General features: G+C 30.3%; 1 protein-coding gene across 2 annotated transcripts in view; it reads right to left on the minus strand.

The window, feature by feature from the left end:
- Positions 1-7,804: 7,804 nt before the first annotated feature.
- The window catches only part of LOC145327863 (uncharacterized), a 29,710-nt gene continuing 19,902 nt past the window's right edge, over positions 7,805-17,612 (minus strand). Inside the window, exons 6-9 of one of the 2 annotated variants that reach the window (XM_080171399.1) lie at positions 16,158-16,230; positions 10,325-10,437; positions 9,675-9,736; positions 9,065-9,394 (exon numbers count right to left, since the gene is read on the minus strand). In XM_080171399.1, coding sequence (XP_080027525.1) covers positions 9,689-9,736; positions 10,325-10,437; positions 16,158-16,230 — 234 coding nt within the window. In that variant the 3' untranslated portion in view covers positions 9,065-9,394; positions 9,675-9,688. Of the gene's footprint in view, positions 9,395-9,674; positions 9,737-10,324; positions 10,438-16,157; positions 16,231-17,612 lie in introns of both variants that reach the window. The other variant, XM_080171397.1, reaches the window with a different exon arrangement.

Genomic DNA, 17,612 nt, shown 5'->3' on the forward strand with positions numbered 1-17,612 from the left:
CAATATATTTATATTCTTTAAATCTTTAAATCTCCCAGTCCATTATCTTATCCTTAATTTTTGTGCTTCACTATTTATGGATGTTGTCATTCTTGTTTTGAAAAAAAGCTTGCAGTCCACTCAACAGATCTATAGTATAGACGTATATACAGACAACTACCTCCCTTTCTTTTTCAAAGACCTCTTTTGTCTGCTACTAAATTATTTTCTGCTACTTGGCTGTGTTAATATAAGCGACACCATTGGTTGATTTTCAATGAACCAATAGAAAGGTTGCACAAGGCGGTTGCGATGGGGAGATCCAGTTATTTAACACTTTACCCCTCCAGAGTTTTACTCTAATGTCCACTCAAGCTGATTTACATTAAATCGACTAAATATGTCATATGATATACTAGTTAATTACTGTACTATACTTTACTTTTTTTCGTAAAATATCATTGAGCTATTGTTGCTACACTACTTGTGGACATGATTGTTGTTCTTGTAATCTGTCTGTAGTTCTTTTATTTTCTAGACATTTTCTAGACAAATCTTAATAAATATCATAGGATTAAGTATGATTAATAATTCTTATAATACCTTACAAAAAATTAATTCTTATTATTTTCTAATAAATGTACACATTTTTAGGAATTGAAACATAAATATTTTATCTTAAAAGCCGGAAATCATATTAGAATATTTATTTATCGCATCGTATTATGGACAGCTTTCCACTGATATTAAAATGAAAAATTCTAAGATCTAAATCTATGATTATAAAATTTTAGGCTCAATACCAGCTGAGTATCCACAAATTCCCCAATAGTAGCTGAGAATCCACGCATATTTCCCAAGAGTAGTTGAATATCCACACTTTTTCCCTATGGTAGTTGAAATGAATATCCACAATAGTTTCCTATTGGTATTTTCAATATATCCTTTCATAATGCTGATTCCCATGACAATAAAGTACATTAATGCAAGCAATTCACACCTATCATTTAACCTTAATACAGATTTAGGAACCAAATATTGAAAACCCATAAAAGCAAAGCTCTGAAATGAAAAGACAAACTAACATTAACAGGATAATAATGCATAAGTCTATAAAAAATTATTGTAATTATAGTAAATTTGTTGCAAAATTGCCTAAGTACATGCTACTGTTTAAGGACATACTGACATTATAAGGACTTGATTATTGAGATGTTTCGCTTATAACATTGTACCTTGATGTAAAAAAACAGTATACCATAAATTAGATATCCCCAAGCGTAGAAAAGCGTAGTTGGGCATACAATAATCAATTTGATTTGCTGGTAATTACGTTCTTTAAATGTGCTTTACAGAAATCATAACGCCAAGTTTGAAATCGACAGACACACAGATCCTCATTATAAAAAAGCTACGCTTTTAAAATGATCAATCTACAGGGCTAATAATCCAATATTTTCGTGAACCAAAAATCCCTGAAGCCACGATTTTATAACTATATACATATATAATTGATATAATTTCCTAGAAATGTAGAAAAACTTTGCTTTCATTTATTACATTATATGAAAAAAAAATTGTTAAAAGGCAACATGTTTAAAATTGACCTACGTACTTTCTATTATTGCTACGCTTGCTAAATCGTACCTTTTATATTAAAACTTTTTTCCTCCCTATGGTAGTTGAATATCCACACATTTTCCCAATGGTAGCTGAGTATCCAAAAATGACCCCAATAGAAGCTGAATATCCACGTGGATACTCAGCTGGTATTGAGCCAAATTTTGATTTTAATATTCATAGAAAATAGTCTGCAATACATGATATTTCAGTATGGCTGAGAACCAGTTCTAATCCAGCAAAAATCAATCGGTTTCGAAGTTATACTGAAAATTAAATTAACGTCCTTATCCCAAACTACAAAAAATAGATGATATTTTCATTAATAAATCATTAACCAAATCAGTTTTATAAAATGCTTAACACTATTGACAGTTCTTGAAGCTATAATGTAGGTTTAATAAAAACAAGGATGACAACATCCATGAGTAGCTAAGCACAAAAATCATTGACAAACTGACAAAGTAGGTTATCTAGCAGATTTTCAGTTGTCATAAAATAGGAAAATAAAGAGAGGGTGTTGGGACAAAAGACCTTAGGACATTAAATATGCATACAATGTTTTTCTTTTTCATGCTTTAGTTTCTTGACTTTAAAATTTTACGATTAAACTATATCTCTCTAAACAAATCTATGATTAGAACTAAACAAAAAGATGTAAAATTTTTTTTATTTATATTAAACATGTCAAAGAAAATTATTTTAATTTATAAACTTGGTATATATTTTAAGATTATTTTAATGCAAACATATACACATTACTACATACAAAATATTTTGTAAATTTGATATTTTATGAGTTTTTTTTTAATTTTGTTGTTTTCCCACATATGTACATAACTTTAATTTAGGAAATATTAAATGAATAAAAACTGTTTGATTGTCCAAAAATATTCGAATTAAAAAGAAAACTGGATAAATAAAATCATTTTTGTAAATTAATTTAGTCTTAGAAAGACTATGTTTTTAGAGAGAGAGAGTGGACAATGGGCTGTTTATTACACTTTTCACCAAAGTTTTCTTACATATTTATAATATTATAGTTGGAAGGAACAACATATTTCAGTTCTATTACATGCAAGCTTAGAAAATGAAGGAAGGGGACATTGGGCTGTTGATAATACTAGTCCCCAAATTTTTATGATAACTTTTTCTAATTTGTTGGCTCAACAACTTTTGGGATCTTTAATGTATTTTGATTGGTTTGTTCATTTAAATAAGTGTCTAAACGTTTCAACCACAAATTGTAATCTACAGGGATAATTTTGTGTATTATCATTGGGAATGTACATCAATTTATTGGCCATTGTCTTATTCCTTTAGATCCCTGCTATGTTTTCCTCTTCTTGACACAGGTTCGCTTGTGAAACTTCCAATCCTGTTTCTGGCATGCAACAGAGCAGTAATATACAGAGTTACAAGCACTACATCTCTTTATGGAAATATTTGCACAAGATGAGAGCTCACACTCTTTGTCTTTCTTGGGAAACGCTTCTCTTACTTTAACAGCAGACTCAAGTAGGAATGTTGTTTCTATTTTAGTTCTCAAAGTTAAGGTCTCTTCATATGTCGTAGTTTGGGCATTGTGATCAATCAGCATCTCTAGAGGCTTCCAATACTCAGGTATACATCTAGTTTTAGTTGCAGAAACTTCTGATAAAACTGTTGTTTTCTCAATAGTCTTCATGTTAGGATCAGCACCATAATTAAGAAGAGTGGAGACAACTTGAAAACACTCCTCAGGGTCTAATCTAAATGCCATCATAAGACCTGTGTGCCCAACAATATCATGTGCATCAGGATCAGCCCCTAGGTCAAGCAACTTTTCTAAAATCTCTACTTGCTTATTTTCATTCTCCCCATGATACATTTCTCTGATTTCCCTCTTCTTATTTGGCAACATGTATTGGCTCTCTTCAAGTCTAACTATTTTCAGTCCAATAATAGGAGCAAATATTGGACTATATTGGCCATAGCCCTCTCTTCTATCCAATGTTTTTCTGAGTTCATCAGGAGACAATTGGTCCATATGTTCAATAAAGTCTGAATAATTTCCAAAAAACATGTGAAAGAAAAGTGGTGTGTAGTATCCCATGCCAACCGGGTTGTAAGTACTACCTGGTAGATCCACACCATTGAACAACAAGTGGGTCATTAACATTCCTTCCTCTGTAGTGCTTACAGCTACCAGCTCAGGATTTTCATATGTTACCTCAGGAGGATTGTGACGAAATTTCTCATTCAGTTCATTCGACTTATATGCATAATGACACTCTATGAGGAGTGGTAACATTTCTTTCAATGGTGGGTTTTGATCTAAGCTATCTTCTATCATGAGCCAAGTAATGCTAGGGTCTAGTCCATATGGTTTACATGTTTCGATTATTTCCTTTAATTTGGTGAAAAAATCTTCTAATGTATCACAACCAAATATGGGAGGTATGTTATAAATGTTCCACTTTCTCATTTTTAGTTTTACAGTATGAGATTTTAAGATATTATTGTTCTGTTTATCATTTTATTTATCTGAAATGGTGGACATTAAAGTGATTTAGGTTTTCCTGAAAAATCTAACTGAAATCTCCATTTTTTGACTCTCCCCCTTTCTTGACTCTTTTACTTAGCAACCTTTTTCTGTATAAAAACTTTCGACTTAAAATCATTGTCAGAATAGCTTTTTACAACAATTTTGCTTGAAATTTTGTTTATAATTATAACATTTATATTATATTTTACAGAAAATTGCAGCTTTCTATCTTCAATAGCTGCCGAGAAAATCACATTCCCTCTATAGCGTTCCAAACTGACTGACACACAGACAAAGTGAATTAAAGTGTAGCTAAGCTACTAAAAATAAGATTGTCAGCTAAAATCTTGTGTAAAAATCATTGATTTGAAAACTGGATTTATTATAACTTGGATCTAACACTATATTATCACTATATTAAAGTGAAGCTTGTAGATGATTAAAATTAAGATCACCCTCCAATCCACCCCCTTCACCCAATCCTCTCCCCTCAAATTTAATTAACAAACTGACCAATAAATTATGTCCATGTCAGCAATCTAAAATTTTTCCTGTCATAATATCCACATATTGTATGAAATGAAAGAAAAATAGGAAGTATTACTTCATTAAATATCTTAAGATTTGAGTAAATATAGTTAGGATAGTCGGAGAGAGGGGGACATTGAACTGGAAATTATACAGGTACCCAAAATTTTACAATCACATTAACTTATTCGTCAGCTCAAATACTTTGGTACATTGAATAAAATTTTATTGGTGTGCTATAAATCTCCAACTTTATAAATGATATTTTAAATGTATAGAAAGGGTTATTTTGTTCCTTGTCTTATCCCTTGATATCCCTGCATATTAACATATTAACTACACAGCAGTAAGGATTTCTTTTATAAGTATAAAAATTAAGAAAAGGATATTTTACAAGGGCCTTATCTTAATAAAGCTTTAATGGAAAGGAAATGTACATTTGTTTTCAATAATTCCAGTTTCCATTTATAAAAGTGACATGTAGTCTTATCTAGGTTGTTGACAAAGGAGTGCCAAACTAACCCACGCGGTAGGGGCGTGATTTAAATATATATAGTACACATTTATTTAAACTTAATTTAGGGGGTTACATATTATTACAACGTAGTTATAAGACTTGGGAAGCAATAAAATGAGACGTTGGGTATCCCTCTAACTGAACCGATTTTTGATTAGTCAACGGATCTAAATTTGTCTCGGCCAGGATATAATTAAAAGCCTAAGTCGGCCAAGGAATAGCCGAGTACAATATTTTTAAACTTAAAAAATTAAGAATAAAGAGCTAAATGATTTATTGCGTCTTTCTCTTTTTATCGACAGACGCACTTGGATATATTATTTTCATAATTAATTATATGTATTTCCCATGTTAACGTCACCTTATGTGTAAATTTGGTGAGCTACATTATTGAGTAGCGTTGTTAAGTTAGGATGGAAGAATTTTTTAATGAAAGCGAAAGTGGGGTAGAGGATAAGGGATGGGGTAAAACGGGTTATCAAAAAACCAAAAAATCTTGCCAGTGGAACAAATTCAACCCTTATCTATATACTTACTATTTTAGGGGAGAGTAACTTCTTTTCAAAACTAATAAAACGGAAAGGTGGAGGGTCGACTTTCCTCCCCCCCCCCTCTTCTCTCATCCCGTAACTACTTATCATTAATGTATGGGGGGGGGGAGCAGTTACACTATTATTAGACAGATATCCATGACTATTCTATAAATTTAAATCTATGGCCTAAATTTCCTAGTAAACTAATGTTACAACATTCTTTAACACTAGGGAGGGGACATTAGGCTGTTTATTAGTCCCCAAGGTCGATCTTAAATAATGTTTTCTTATTCAGTGGCTTTACAATTATGGGGACTTTTATTGAATTTTGATTGGTTGGTTCATTTGGTTGAGTGTGCAAATATTCCAACCACTATCTTTTGTTCAGGTTAGGTTAGTCGATATAGATATGAGTACTTTAAAGTTGTTAATTAATAAATTTTTGCCGTATTCATATATTAACATTATGACATGTCTTTTTACTCATATGACTTCAAAATATAAATTACAAACATGGGAAAGGATAATTTAATAACTTGTTTATATTATTGTAAGAATAAATTGCAAAAATTCTGTTTAAGTAAGCACTTTTTGTTTTAATGTTGACTTGTTTACTTTCTTTTTGAATTTAATTTAAATATCTGCAAAATAAAATATAAATTATATAAAATCATAAAATATAGATAAAATGTAATAAATGGAAAAATAAACTAAACACAATTTTAAAACAGATAAAAATTAAAATAAATAATAAAAGGACTAAGATTCTTCTTTATTTCACCAAGTTTATCAAATTTTCATTGTGTTTCAATGATCTACAAACAGGCAATTACATTGGCGCGATTGCCGCAAAGGCTTTTTTTGTGTAATGTCGTCTTACAAACCTATTTATTTATATTTTTAATATATCTTTCTTGGCCAATGTGTATAAAGTGCCAATTCCAAAATCAACACACCCTATTTTCATACTTAAATTGTTTGCAATATTTATAAGGTATCAAAATATGAATTGTTTTTTGTCATCCAAATAGAAAGAAAGCACAATTTGTTCACCATAAGAGTAAAACACTAGAGGGAGAAAGGGTTAAATAACTGTATCTCCCCATCGCAACCACCATGTGCAACCTTTCTAGTGGGTCATTGAAAATCAACCAATGTTGTCGCTTATATTAACACAGCCAAGTAGCAGAAAATAATTTAGAATCAGACGAAAGAGGTCTTTGAAAAAGAAAGGGAGGTAGTTGTCTGTATATACATCTATACTATAGATGTTTTTTTTCACCCTAGCTTCCCTAATCTAGGTTAAAAACAATTAAATCAAAAGACAAACTTTCATAAAAAAAAGTTGAATCAATAACATGATGTTTAGCATGGTAACAGTTTATAAAATAAAACACTATCAGTAACTAAAAAAAAACACAATCTCTGCTAACAAATGTTTTGTTATCTCTAAGGCAGGAAAAGTCAATTAAAACAAAAAATTTAAAACTATAATACTCTTGGTTATATTAGACACAATTGTTGCAAGGGAGGCATCTCCAGGATCAAGTCTTAAATGTTTATTTAAATCTTTGCATCTCCACTCCCATGGATGTTAACTTCCTCGTTTAAAATATCTTATTTCACTCTTTATTAAATAAAAATTTCAATGTTTTAATTTTAATTAATCTTCGCCTGGAAGCTAGAAGTGAAGCCACTAGTATCGTTTATGTTGCTATGTAAGTTATTTTCTATTTTCACAAATATTCTATTGTTGTTCATTGTTTATATATGCTACGTCAACACAAAATAAAGTGTCTAGTATGTACTATTTATACATATTACACCTATGTTTTATAAAAGCATATTTTAATATATTTTCTTACTTGTGAATATAACTAGGTGATGCTATTTTAGCAAAAACTAGTCTAATTAAAACTTTAAATAATTGCTAAAGCTTTGAAATAAAAAAAATTAAGTTGTTATTAAACTTAAATTTTTTAATATTTTTTTCATTTCATTCAAAAATCACCCAACCTCTTCATTAAAAAATATTTATAGAAATAAAAACATTCAACAAACATTAAAATTTTTATTATAAAATAATAGTTCATATGGCAAAATATGTTTTAACATAAATGAATATGATATGATTAAATGAGTAACATGATAATATCTCTTAACAAGGATAAAAATTATCTACAATAGAGTAACAAACTTTGTATTTTTTGCAAGTTTAAGTCAAGACCTTTTAAAAGCAAAGCTTACATTAGGGTTAGTCCGTCCGTATATCCGACTATTCGATTGATCTGATTTATGAAATACTGATTCCTAAGACAACAAAGTACAATGTTATTAGCAGTGCATCCCTATAATCAAATCCTAAAAATGTCAGTATGTCTTTTAACATTATCCTGTAGTTCAGCAGTTTTTCAACAAATTTACATACAATTTTATTTCGACTTTCATACATTTATATTCAGTTTTGACACTGTATAAGAGTTAATGTTTGTTTGTCCTACCGTTTCAGAGCTTCGTTTTTATGGATGTTGTCATCCTTGAATTGAATGTAATGATAAAAATTTCATAAATATTAAAAAGATAGTAGATAAACAAGGAAAGTTTTGAGAAGCTTAGCTCATTCAGGGAAAAACAATTCATTTGGAGTAGAAAAATCTAGATTTTTTGAAAAAAAAGTCTTATATTCAACTTTAACCAGCAATAATTTTTAAAACAAAATAGTTTTTTTTTCATGTCAATTTTCTCTGTCTCTGAACTATTACAATATGATGAAGGATGGATGAAATATGAGAATGTACAATTTGTAATTCAAATTTTGACACAACTTAGAATTTAATTTTGAGCATTTAAGTTTTAACAAAATTTTAATCAATTGTTTCATATTTAAGATTAAAGCTATATAGAGATTTGTACATTAGACTTTTAAAACAATATTATTTTTTTCTTCAATAAAGCAGGTTTCTTTTTGACAGACTCAATTTTTTCAAAATATAGTATGGGAAATAGATCCGAAAGTTGATTTGGCTAGCAAGATTTATTTATAAGAAAATATAAAATGAAAAAAAAATAATGAGCAAGTCCAAAGGCAATAATTAGTTTTATCATTTAACAAAATGGATGATGTTTTTTTACAATGAAAAAATATGGCAAATATGACTAGAGTAAATGCACCAATTACAAAACAGTTATGATTTATAATCAACACTGAAAATATCAACTTAGAACAAAAGTAACAAATAATAATTAAAATTGAGCTATGTCAGTTGTATAATTGACAGATTTAGTACATGAGAGATTCATTGATTTAAAACAATAAAATAAGTATAAAATAAAATAAAAATATTATGCTTTGATAAATATTTTTTTTAAAAACATGTTGTTCAAAAAGAAAAATCCTGGCAAGAATACTAGGCTATTTAAAAGTTAAAATTTTTTGTTTCACTAATTTAAGAGAAAATTTTTTAAAAAAATAATAATTCTTTACAATCCTCATAAATCTGTATTTAAATTACTTTCATAGTTATTAAGTTTTAATAATATTTGAGCAAAAAATGAGAAAAATATACTTTTGTCGGTAAGCATAATTTTTTTTGGAAATAATTGAATAGATTTTGAATGTTTTCATCAGCTTGGAACTAGCATTGGACCTGCAATACCAAGAGCACCCCAGAACATCAGCTTAGCAACAAACTAAAAAAAAAATGTTTTATTATTTTGAACCAATATATTTACCTAACCCTTAAATCACCAGAGAATCATAGTTGTAAGTAGGGTTGGGACGGATACTTTTTTGGCCGGATACCTTGTCCAACGTTTGATATCCAATAATTTGCTGGATATCCAGCATGAGAAATTCGGTATCTGGATAGTTTCAATATCCAGTATCCGGAAGGATATTGAAAATGGCCAGATATCTGGCCAAACCGGGTATCCGATCCAACCCTAGTTTAAGAAAATGTGTTTTACTAACTTTATTTGTATCCTTTATCCCATCATTGATAAGCCAAACCAGAAAACCAACTTAGCAGCAAACTAAAATAAATATGTGTATTTTTTACATGGTTATTATGTTTTGTTTTTGCATAGGATATACATGCAGGAAGAGGAAAGGATTAAAACAATATGAGTTAAATGAAATGAGATGAATTGGAATACCAAAATTAATGAATGAATAGTTTGATAATGGTTAGTATGTTATTATGGAAGAATAATTCGGAACAATATATGGATTAATAATGTATATTAATAGATTAATAGGCTGGATTCAATAAATATGTAAAATAAGCAAAATGAATAGATGCACAGATGAAAAATTTATCTGAATAATCAAATACATTGGGATTTTAAATCAATAAATTCAATATGTGAAAAGATGAATACATATTTTAAAAGATAATACATGAATCAATAAATATTTATGAAAGATAATTAAAAGTCTTGATAACTGGATTGTAAATGAAGATACGTTTGAGTGAAAAAATGCAGATGAAAAAAATAGGTGTCACTTAACAGATATTGTAATGAGAGAAAGATAATTCTAACAATAAAAAAAGTTACATAATATTAAAAACCACTTTTCTTTAGTGATTTTTTTTCTGAAACAAATATATATACACTTACCCCCAGAACATTCATGAGGACAATCTGAGTGACACAGGTAGGACAGAGAACTCTGTTGTAGATATCCTGCATGGATCCTGTCTGGATGTCAGCCTTCTCATCAAATCCAGGATCTGAAATTGTAATGGATTTAGGATTTATGTGGATATTTTGACAGGAGAAAATTTGCAAAAATGGTCCTAATTAATTGGTTAGTTCATTTATTAATTAAGAGGGGAGGGGATGGAGTAAAGGGGGTTAAGTAGGAGTTATTGTTATTTTAGCCGGCTGCTAGCATCACATGAAAATTTGGAGCAGCATACAAGTAATAATAAATCGTTTGTCATTCAACAAGTTGTACTATATCCTGAATGATATTGGGCCAAATCCTATAAATTTTCCTTGACTTGTCTTTGGTTAAAGGTTCCTTAGCCTTAGATATAAAGGGATATGTAAGACTTAAGAAACCCTAACTCTTGGGCTAGCCCTAAGAATTTTTATAGAATTTGGTCCATTATTTCATCCTTGTATAAAGGCTGCAGACAACCAACTCTTACAAAAATATTTTAATGGAAATAATACACTGTGAATAACAAAATTACTATTATTGATTGGTTAAGATATTCCCCTTCTGTATCTAAGAGAAATGCACCTTAAAGAGCATAATTAAGAAATATTTTTAAAATTTATTCTTGCGAATATTACAGTTTTGGGACAAGACTTTACAGCAATGAGGGAAGAGGCACATTAAACTATAATACATATTGGTACAAAAAGTTATTGAATCAAATTCTTATATTTATTGTCTTAAAAACTTTGGGGACTTAAAAGCTTGATTACCAGAGTACCCAAACTTTTACACCAATATGTAAATTTTAAGACATGAATTTGTAAAAAACGATTATACTTTAAATTTTTAAAAAACGCGCAACCTTTGATTACAATTATTTTCAAACATTTAAAGTTAAGTAAATAGAAAATTGCCTTTGAACCAGAATTGAATTCATAAGCATGGGACAGAAAATGCTGACAAAAAATATGAATTTTGCTTACAATAAACATGTTCTATATAACTAAACTCTAAAAAAAACATGTTTTTCTGTATCTTCTCACATCAATGAATGAGTAAAAAGTAATTGTAAAATTTCCCTATGGATCTAAAAAGTAATAAGATATATATTTACTTTCATTTACATTATATAAACATTATCATTTTGTAATATAAATAAAATTTATTAAAGAAAGATTACGTGTTTTTTGTGACTTCTTATTTTAATGAATGACTAAAAATAATAGTATTAGTTCCTAGGAAGGAAGAGGACAATTTTACACTAGTTTCCCAAAGTTTTATAGTAACGTTTTCATATTTATTGGCTATACAACTTTTTGGGCTTTTATTATGTTTTAATTAGTTGGTTCATAAGGTTTAATGTCCAAACGTTTCAACCACAAATTGCAATCTATAGAATGGGTAATTTTGTATGATATCATTAGGGCTGTACGTACATCAATTTATCAGCCATTGTCTTATCCCTTTGGGTCCCAGATTAGTTCTCTATGGATCTATAAACTACTCAGAATAATAATTAAAACAAAACAGGAACTATTACTTAAATAATTATCAAAACAATTAGCTATTTTAAGAATAATGTTTATTTTTATTAATTAAGTTTTACGTACACAATTAAATATTTAATTACACAACCTCGGAAATGATTAAATAAGGAATTAGGTTACGCTTTTTTTAGGTGCTAATTCATTCTAAAAATAACTTCTCCAGTGGGGCTTCGAAACCGATTTATACCCACTGGATTAGAACTGGTTCTCAGCCATACTAAAAAATCATGTAAGCATTGTATTACAGACAATTGTCCACTAATATTAAAATAAAAATAATAAAATTTAAACTGGTTTTAAAAGCTACAGTATAAAATAATACCCTCTGCCCCTCTAATTCATATTAATAGAAAAATATTACACCTTTTTGGAGGCAAAACAGATTTTGACAGATGGAGAATACCCTAAATCCTGATTTGGTTCCTATTCAAGGTTATACACTTTCAACACTGGTGAATAGAACACTTCAAATTCAGGGAAAATGGATTGCTAACATTTTTTTCCACAAATTTTTGTACAAAAGGGATGTTTTTTATTAATTTTTCATAATGATTTATTGGGATCAACAGCAGTTCACGGTAAAATATTCCTGGTAACGAATATTTCAAAATATCTATGAATTTTAAAGGCTGCTAGCTGCCAAACGGCTGAACGTACAGATCATACCCGCACACCATTTTAAGCAACATAAGAAGGCCCACAAATAATCTGGAATAGCCAAGATCCAATGATGCACAGGGAAAGCTTTACTAAAGAAAAAACGCGTAAAATAGGTATTTTTCGCGCATTTCTCTGCACTGCGAGATAATTATGCATTTTTGATTTATGGCTTTTCCAGATTATTTGTATGACGCTTAAAACAGTGTGCGGGCATGATCTGTACGTTCAGCCGTTTGGTAGCTAGCATCCTTTAAAATTCATAGATTTTTGGAAATATTCGTTACCAGCAATATTTTACCGTGGACTGCAGTTAATCCATCTATTGTAAGCCATTAGAGGCCTCTAGGGCACTTGGAGTAGTAGAGGGTTGAATTTTAACCCCCAGCCCAATTTTTTTATTTTAGTTTAGTAATAAAAATTATGGAGAATTTTTTTTTTATGGGGGGGTTGTTGAATCTTAAATGTAAAGGAGAACCATATTTTAAATTTTGTAATTACTATAACAATAAACCTTAGACAATTTTAACCATAAGTAGTGCAGTAATTATCAAATAATAACCTAACCTATTCATTTGACCATAAGCTAATGTAAGTTAATAATCTAACCTAACCTATCAAATGAATTTTTTGTTTAGGTCCAATAGCTTACTCTATTTTAGCATAAAACTTGTAAAGAAGGTGTTACTTTTGTTATTTCTTTACCTATTCGTGACAAGCTCCCAAAGTTCAAAGTTTTGATTAAACAGGGTCCAACAAAATAGATTTTTTCACCAATTATTCAACAGAATTAAAAAGTAAGGTGTCAAATTAAAGATCTTACTATTTTTGTAAATAATGGCAATTTTCTTCTTTTGTTGTTGTTGTTTTTTAGTACCTTAAAACCATCCTAATTTAATAAAATGAATTACTTCAAAAATAAGAGGTCCACAAAAAAACCGATTGCATATCTAAATTCTATGGATCATTTTACATCTACTTACTAAAAACACAATTTTTTTTAAAAATCACAAAACCTAGGACACCTTCTTTAATAGTGAATAGGTAATTCATTTCAGACAATGAAATTTTTTGCATGCCTTTTAAGATCAATCAAAATTATTTTGAAAATAATAAATATTATTCCCTATATATAAGAATTCCTTTTCCTCGGAAAGGAATACTCTATTCAGAAATTTCTTTTTTTTTAACATAATAAAAAGTAATATACATACATACATAAACAAGAACTTTACAATACATAGATTGCAACCAGGGATCGAAAGGGATAAGATAATGGCCGATATATTAATGTTCATCTCCAATGATGAAACATAAAAGTAACACTTCTGTAGTTAAAAATTAATGGTTGAAACGTTTCAACACTCAACTTAATAAACCTACCAATCAAAATTTAGTAAAAGTCTCCATAGATATTAAGCCAACGAATAAGAAAACGTTATTGTAAAACTTTGGGGACTAGTGTGATAAACAGCCCATTGTCCCCTTTCTCTTTGGGTTGCATATGCATACTAAATATTATGAAGAAAAAAAAAGGTTTATAGTCTGTAGCATGTACTTTTTATTCTCATATTTTATACCAGTCTACCAAATAGGTATATCCACATAAAAAAATCATATAATGGTTCTTCGAGATAGATTTATCTAACTTTCAAGCATTCTATTATTTAATTATAATGGTTATAAACAATTTTTGGCTCCCAATGCTACCATTTTTATAACAACTAACGCCCCTAGAGGCCTCTAGTGGCACTTTGAATGTTTTTTTTTTATTTAAAATATCTAATCAGAGAAATAATTGGTTTATGTTTCGTTCAAGTCTCTTTTTCGGGTGGGGTAATTTTTTTCTAGGGGCGATTTCTCTTGGGAAGGTGGTGGTACCCTTCCCCAAAACAGTTATAAACCTTGACCTATGAGAAGCTACCCTGTTAATGAGAACCCGATCGATTCAGCAGTTAGCGAGATCCTTCGGTACAAACACACAGACAAACACACAGACATCCTGTTACTTTAGTATAAGGATTTATAATCACATTTATTAATTTTGTTTAGATAATTATACCAAGTAGGAAGGGGACATTGAGCATTTTATTACACTAGTCCGCAAGTTTTATAATAACGTTTTCTTAGGCTCAAAAACATTGGGATCTTTTATTGAATTTTGATTGGCTGTAACTGTAATCTAAATAAGGGATTATTAATATTTTGTGTATAATCATTGGGGATGTACATAGATTTATCAGCCATTGTCTTGCAATTGTACTGAGCAATTTATGGAGTAGCTGCAAGTTACATTCCACAAAATTGTTGAAAGATGAATTGTTCTTTTTATATCCTTTTTGGTTCAAAGGATTAAAATAGAATATTTTTTTCATTTCTTTTCATAAATTTTAGAAAAATTAACACCACTTAAAGGGGTACAATAATAAACTTAATGAATATCTAAGTATCCATTATATAAATGAAACATTGACTGTTTTTTTTGCACCTTTTGTTATAATACACCCTACAAATACCTAAAATTCCCCTTCCCCCCCAAAAATAAAAAAATCTCTAATAAAAAAAATTTTTGCGCGCTTTGCGCGCATTTTTAATACTATATATTTAACTAGCGGCTACGCCCCTAGAGGCCTCTAGGGGCACTTGAGGAGGAGAGAGTCGAATATAATAATTCAATTTCTTATTTTAAATTTTAAAAGAAAAAGTAAAACAAAATTTAGGGGGGGGGGACGAAAATTTTTTTTTTTTTTGGGGGGGGGGATTTTTCATTTTTTGGGGGGGTTGGGGGTGTCCCACCCCCAAAGAAAATAGTTATAAACCTTCCCGGGACCTATGAGAAGCTACCCTGTTAAGGAGAACCCGATCGGTTCAGCGGTTAGCGAGATCCTTCGGTACAGACAAACACACAAACACACAAACACACAAACACGCAAACACACAAACATCCTGTTACTTTATTATAAGGATAAAATTTAAAATACCCCCCCAAAAAATTTTACCCCGGGGGTAAATTTTGGGGGGGGGGGTAAACTAAATTTACCCCTGCCAACAGATTTCAGGGGGGGTAATTACCCCCCCCCCCCCCCCAAGCAAATTTTACCCCCGGGGTAAAAATTTTTTTTTTGGGGGGGGGGTAAAAAAAATTTTACCCCCCCCAAAACACGAATTACCCCCCCCTAAAAAATTTTTACCCCCCCCCCCAAATAAAAAGCTTGGACGCCCCTGGTTAAGATATAAGGTTTTAAGATAAGTTTATTATTTTGATATCTTGGAGATAAAAAATATAATGTTTGCTAGTTTATGGAAATAAATATCCTTTTGTTTTATTTTTCCCAGTAATGGATTTAGGATATACGTGGATATATAGAAAGAGGTGAATTTGTTGTCAATTTAGCGTGCTAATAAGGACCTCATTTATTTGTAATTTCGTTCTTAAAGTTGGAGGGGAGGGGATTGGGTAAAGTGGTGGATGGGGGTATCCTAAATTTAGACATAACGATTTTCACTGTATGTGAGTACATAAAAATCTGGTGCAACATCCAAGCAATAATATATCTATTGCCCCAGTGAATTCTTTTACCTTGAAAAATATGATTTGTATCGTCGAGACTTGTCACAGAATATGTCAACTCGTTCAACTCATCTGCTTTTCCCTGAAAATAGAATATTTATCAGGGATCTAAAGAGATAAGACAATAGCCGATAAATTAATTTTAACCCCCAATGATTACACCTTCTGTAGAATACAATTAGTAGTGGCTGAAACGTGTGGACACTCAACTTTATGAACCAACCAATCAAAATTCAATAAAAGTTCCCTAATTCGTTGTGCCAGAAAAGAAAACGTTATCATAAAACTTTAGGGTCTAGTGTAATAAACAGCCCAATGTCCCCTCCCTCCCTGCACATTTATAGTTGGATAGAAAGATGGATCATGTTTTTAGATTCCAATATAATAATATATGGAGTTTGAGTCAAAATTCATTCTTCCTATCCTCTATTATAGGTGCGAAAAAAAGTTTTGAGTGATAAATTCTATAATCTATCTATAATACAAAGCAGGATGACGTCTGTCCGTCCGTCCGTCTGTCTGTCCCTTTAGATCTCGATACCACTGAACCCATCGGATTCCTACTGTTCCTGTGGTGGTTTTAGGCTATTTTCTTTGGCGAGGGACACCCCCAATCCCACCAAAAAATATAATACCTCAAAAATTTTTTTTAGGCAGTTAATTTAAAATGTGGTGGTGGCAGCACCAAGGGTTCTTATTTTTTTTTTAAGTAAGCGTTGTTTAGAGCAAAATATCTCAAAAATTTCTTTTCTAAATTGATTGTACTTTTCAGGGAGATTTAGAAATATTTTGGGATGTTTTAAGATATTTTCCTACCACGCCCTACCATAAGCAGCTAGTTAATATAATAACAGTCATTAAGTAATCATGCCAATAACATTATTCTATGGCGTTAGGATTAAAGTAGCTATAAAAGGTGTTTGTCATTATGTCAAAGTAAATATCAGGTAAACCGTTCCTTAAAATGTTATCTCAATACTCAATAATACTCAATAATAAAATAGTAAGTTTTTTTTTTGGTCTGAAGATTAAGATTTCAATAACTATTGAACAAATTGAGTTCTCACTTTTAGGTTTTATGCTATTTTATTTGGATAATTTGGGCTAGTATTCTGCTACTTTTAAATTTAGATGAAAGGCATTCAGCCAATTGTATGTCAAAAACAACTAAATTAAACTATTTACAAGGATGACAACATCAACATTAGCTTGATAAAATAGGGAAATCACGAAACCTTTAAAATCACGCCAACTTAAAAATCACGATCTTGAATAGGAGCCGAGAAAATCACATTACTCCCTTCCCGTGTCTGAATTGACATATCTTTATGAAACTTGTTGAAAGTATGAAGAATGGAAACTTATTTAATCCCTGAAAATTTCAGGCGTCTATCTTGTAAGGAGCCGAGAAAATCACGTTTCTCCCAAAACGTTTCAGACGGACATTTTAAATGAAAAGAATAT

The sequence above is a fragment of the Acartia tonsa genome, chromosome 9 (assembly GCF_053477335.1).
Source record: "Acartia tonsa isolate MP-2025a chromosome 9, ASM5347733v1, whole genome shotgun sequence".
NCBI classification, from domain to species: Eukaryota; Metazoa; Arthropoda; class Copepoda; order Calanoida; family Acartiidae; genus Acartia; species Acartia tonsa.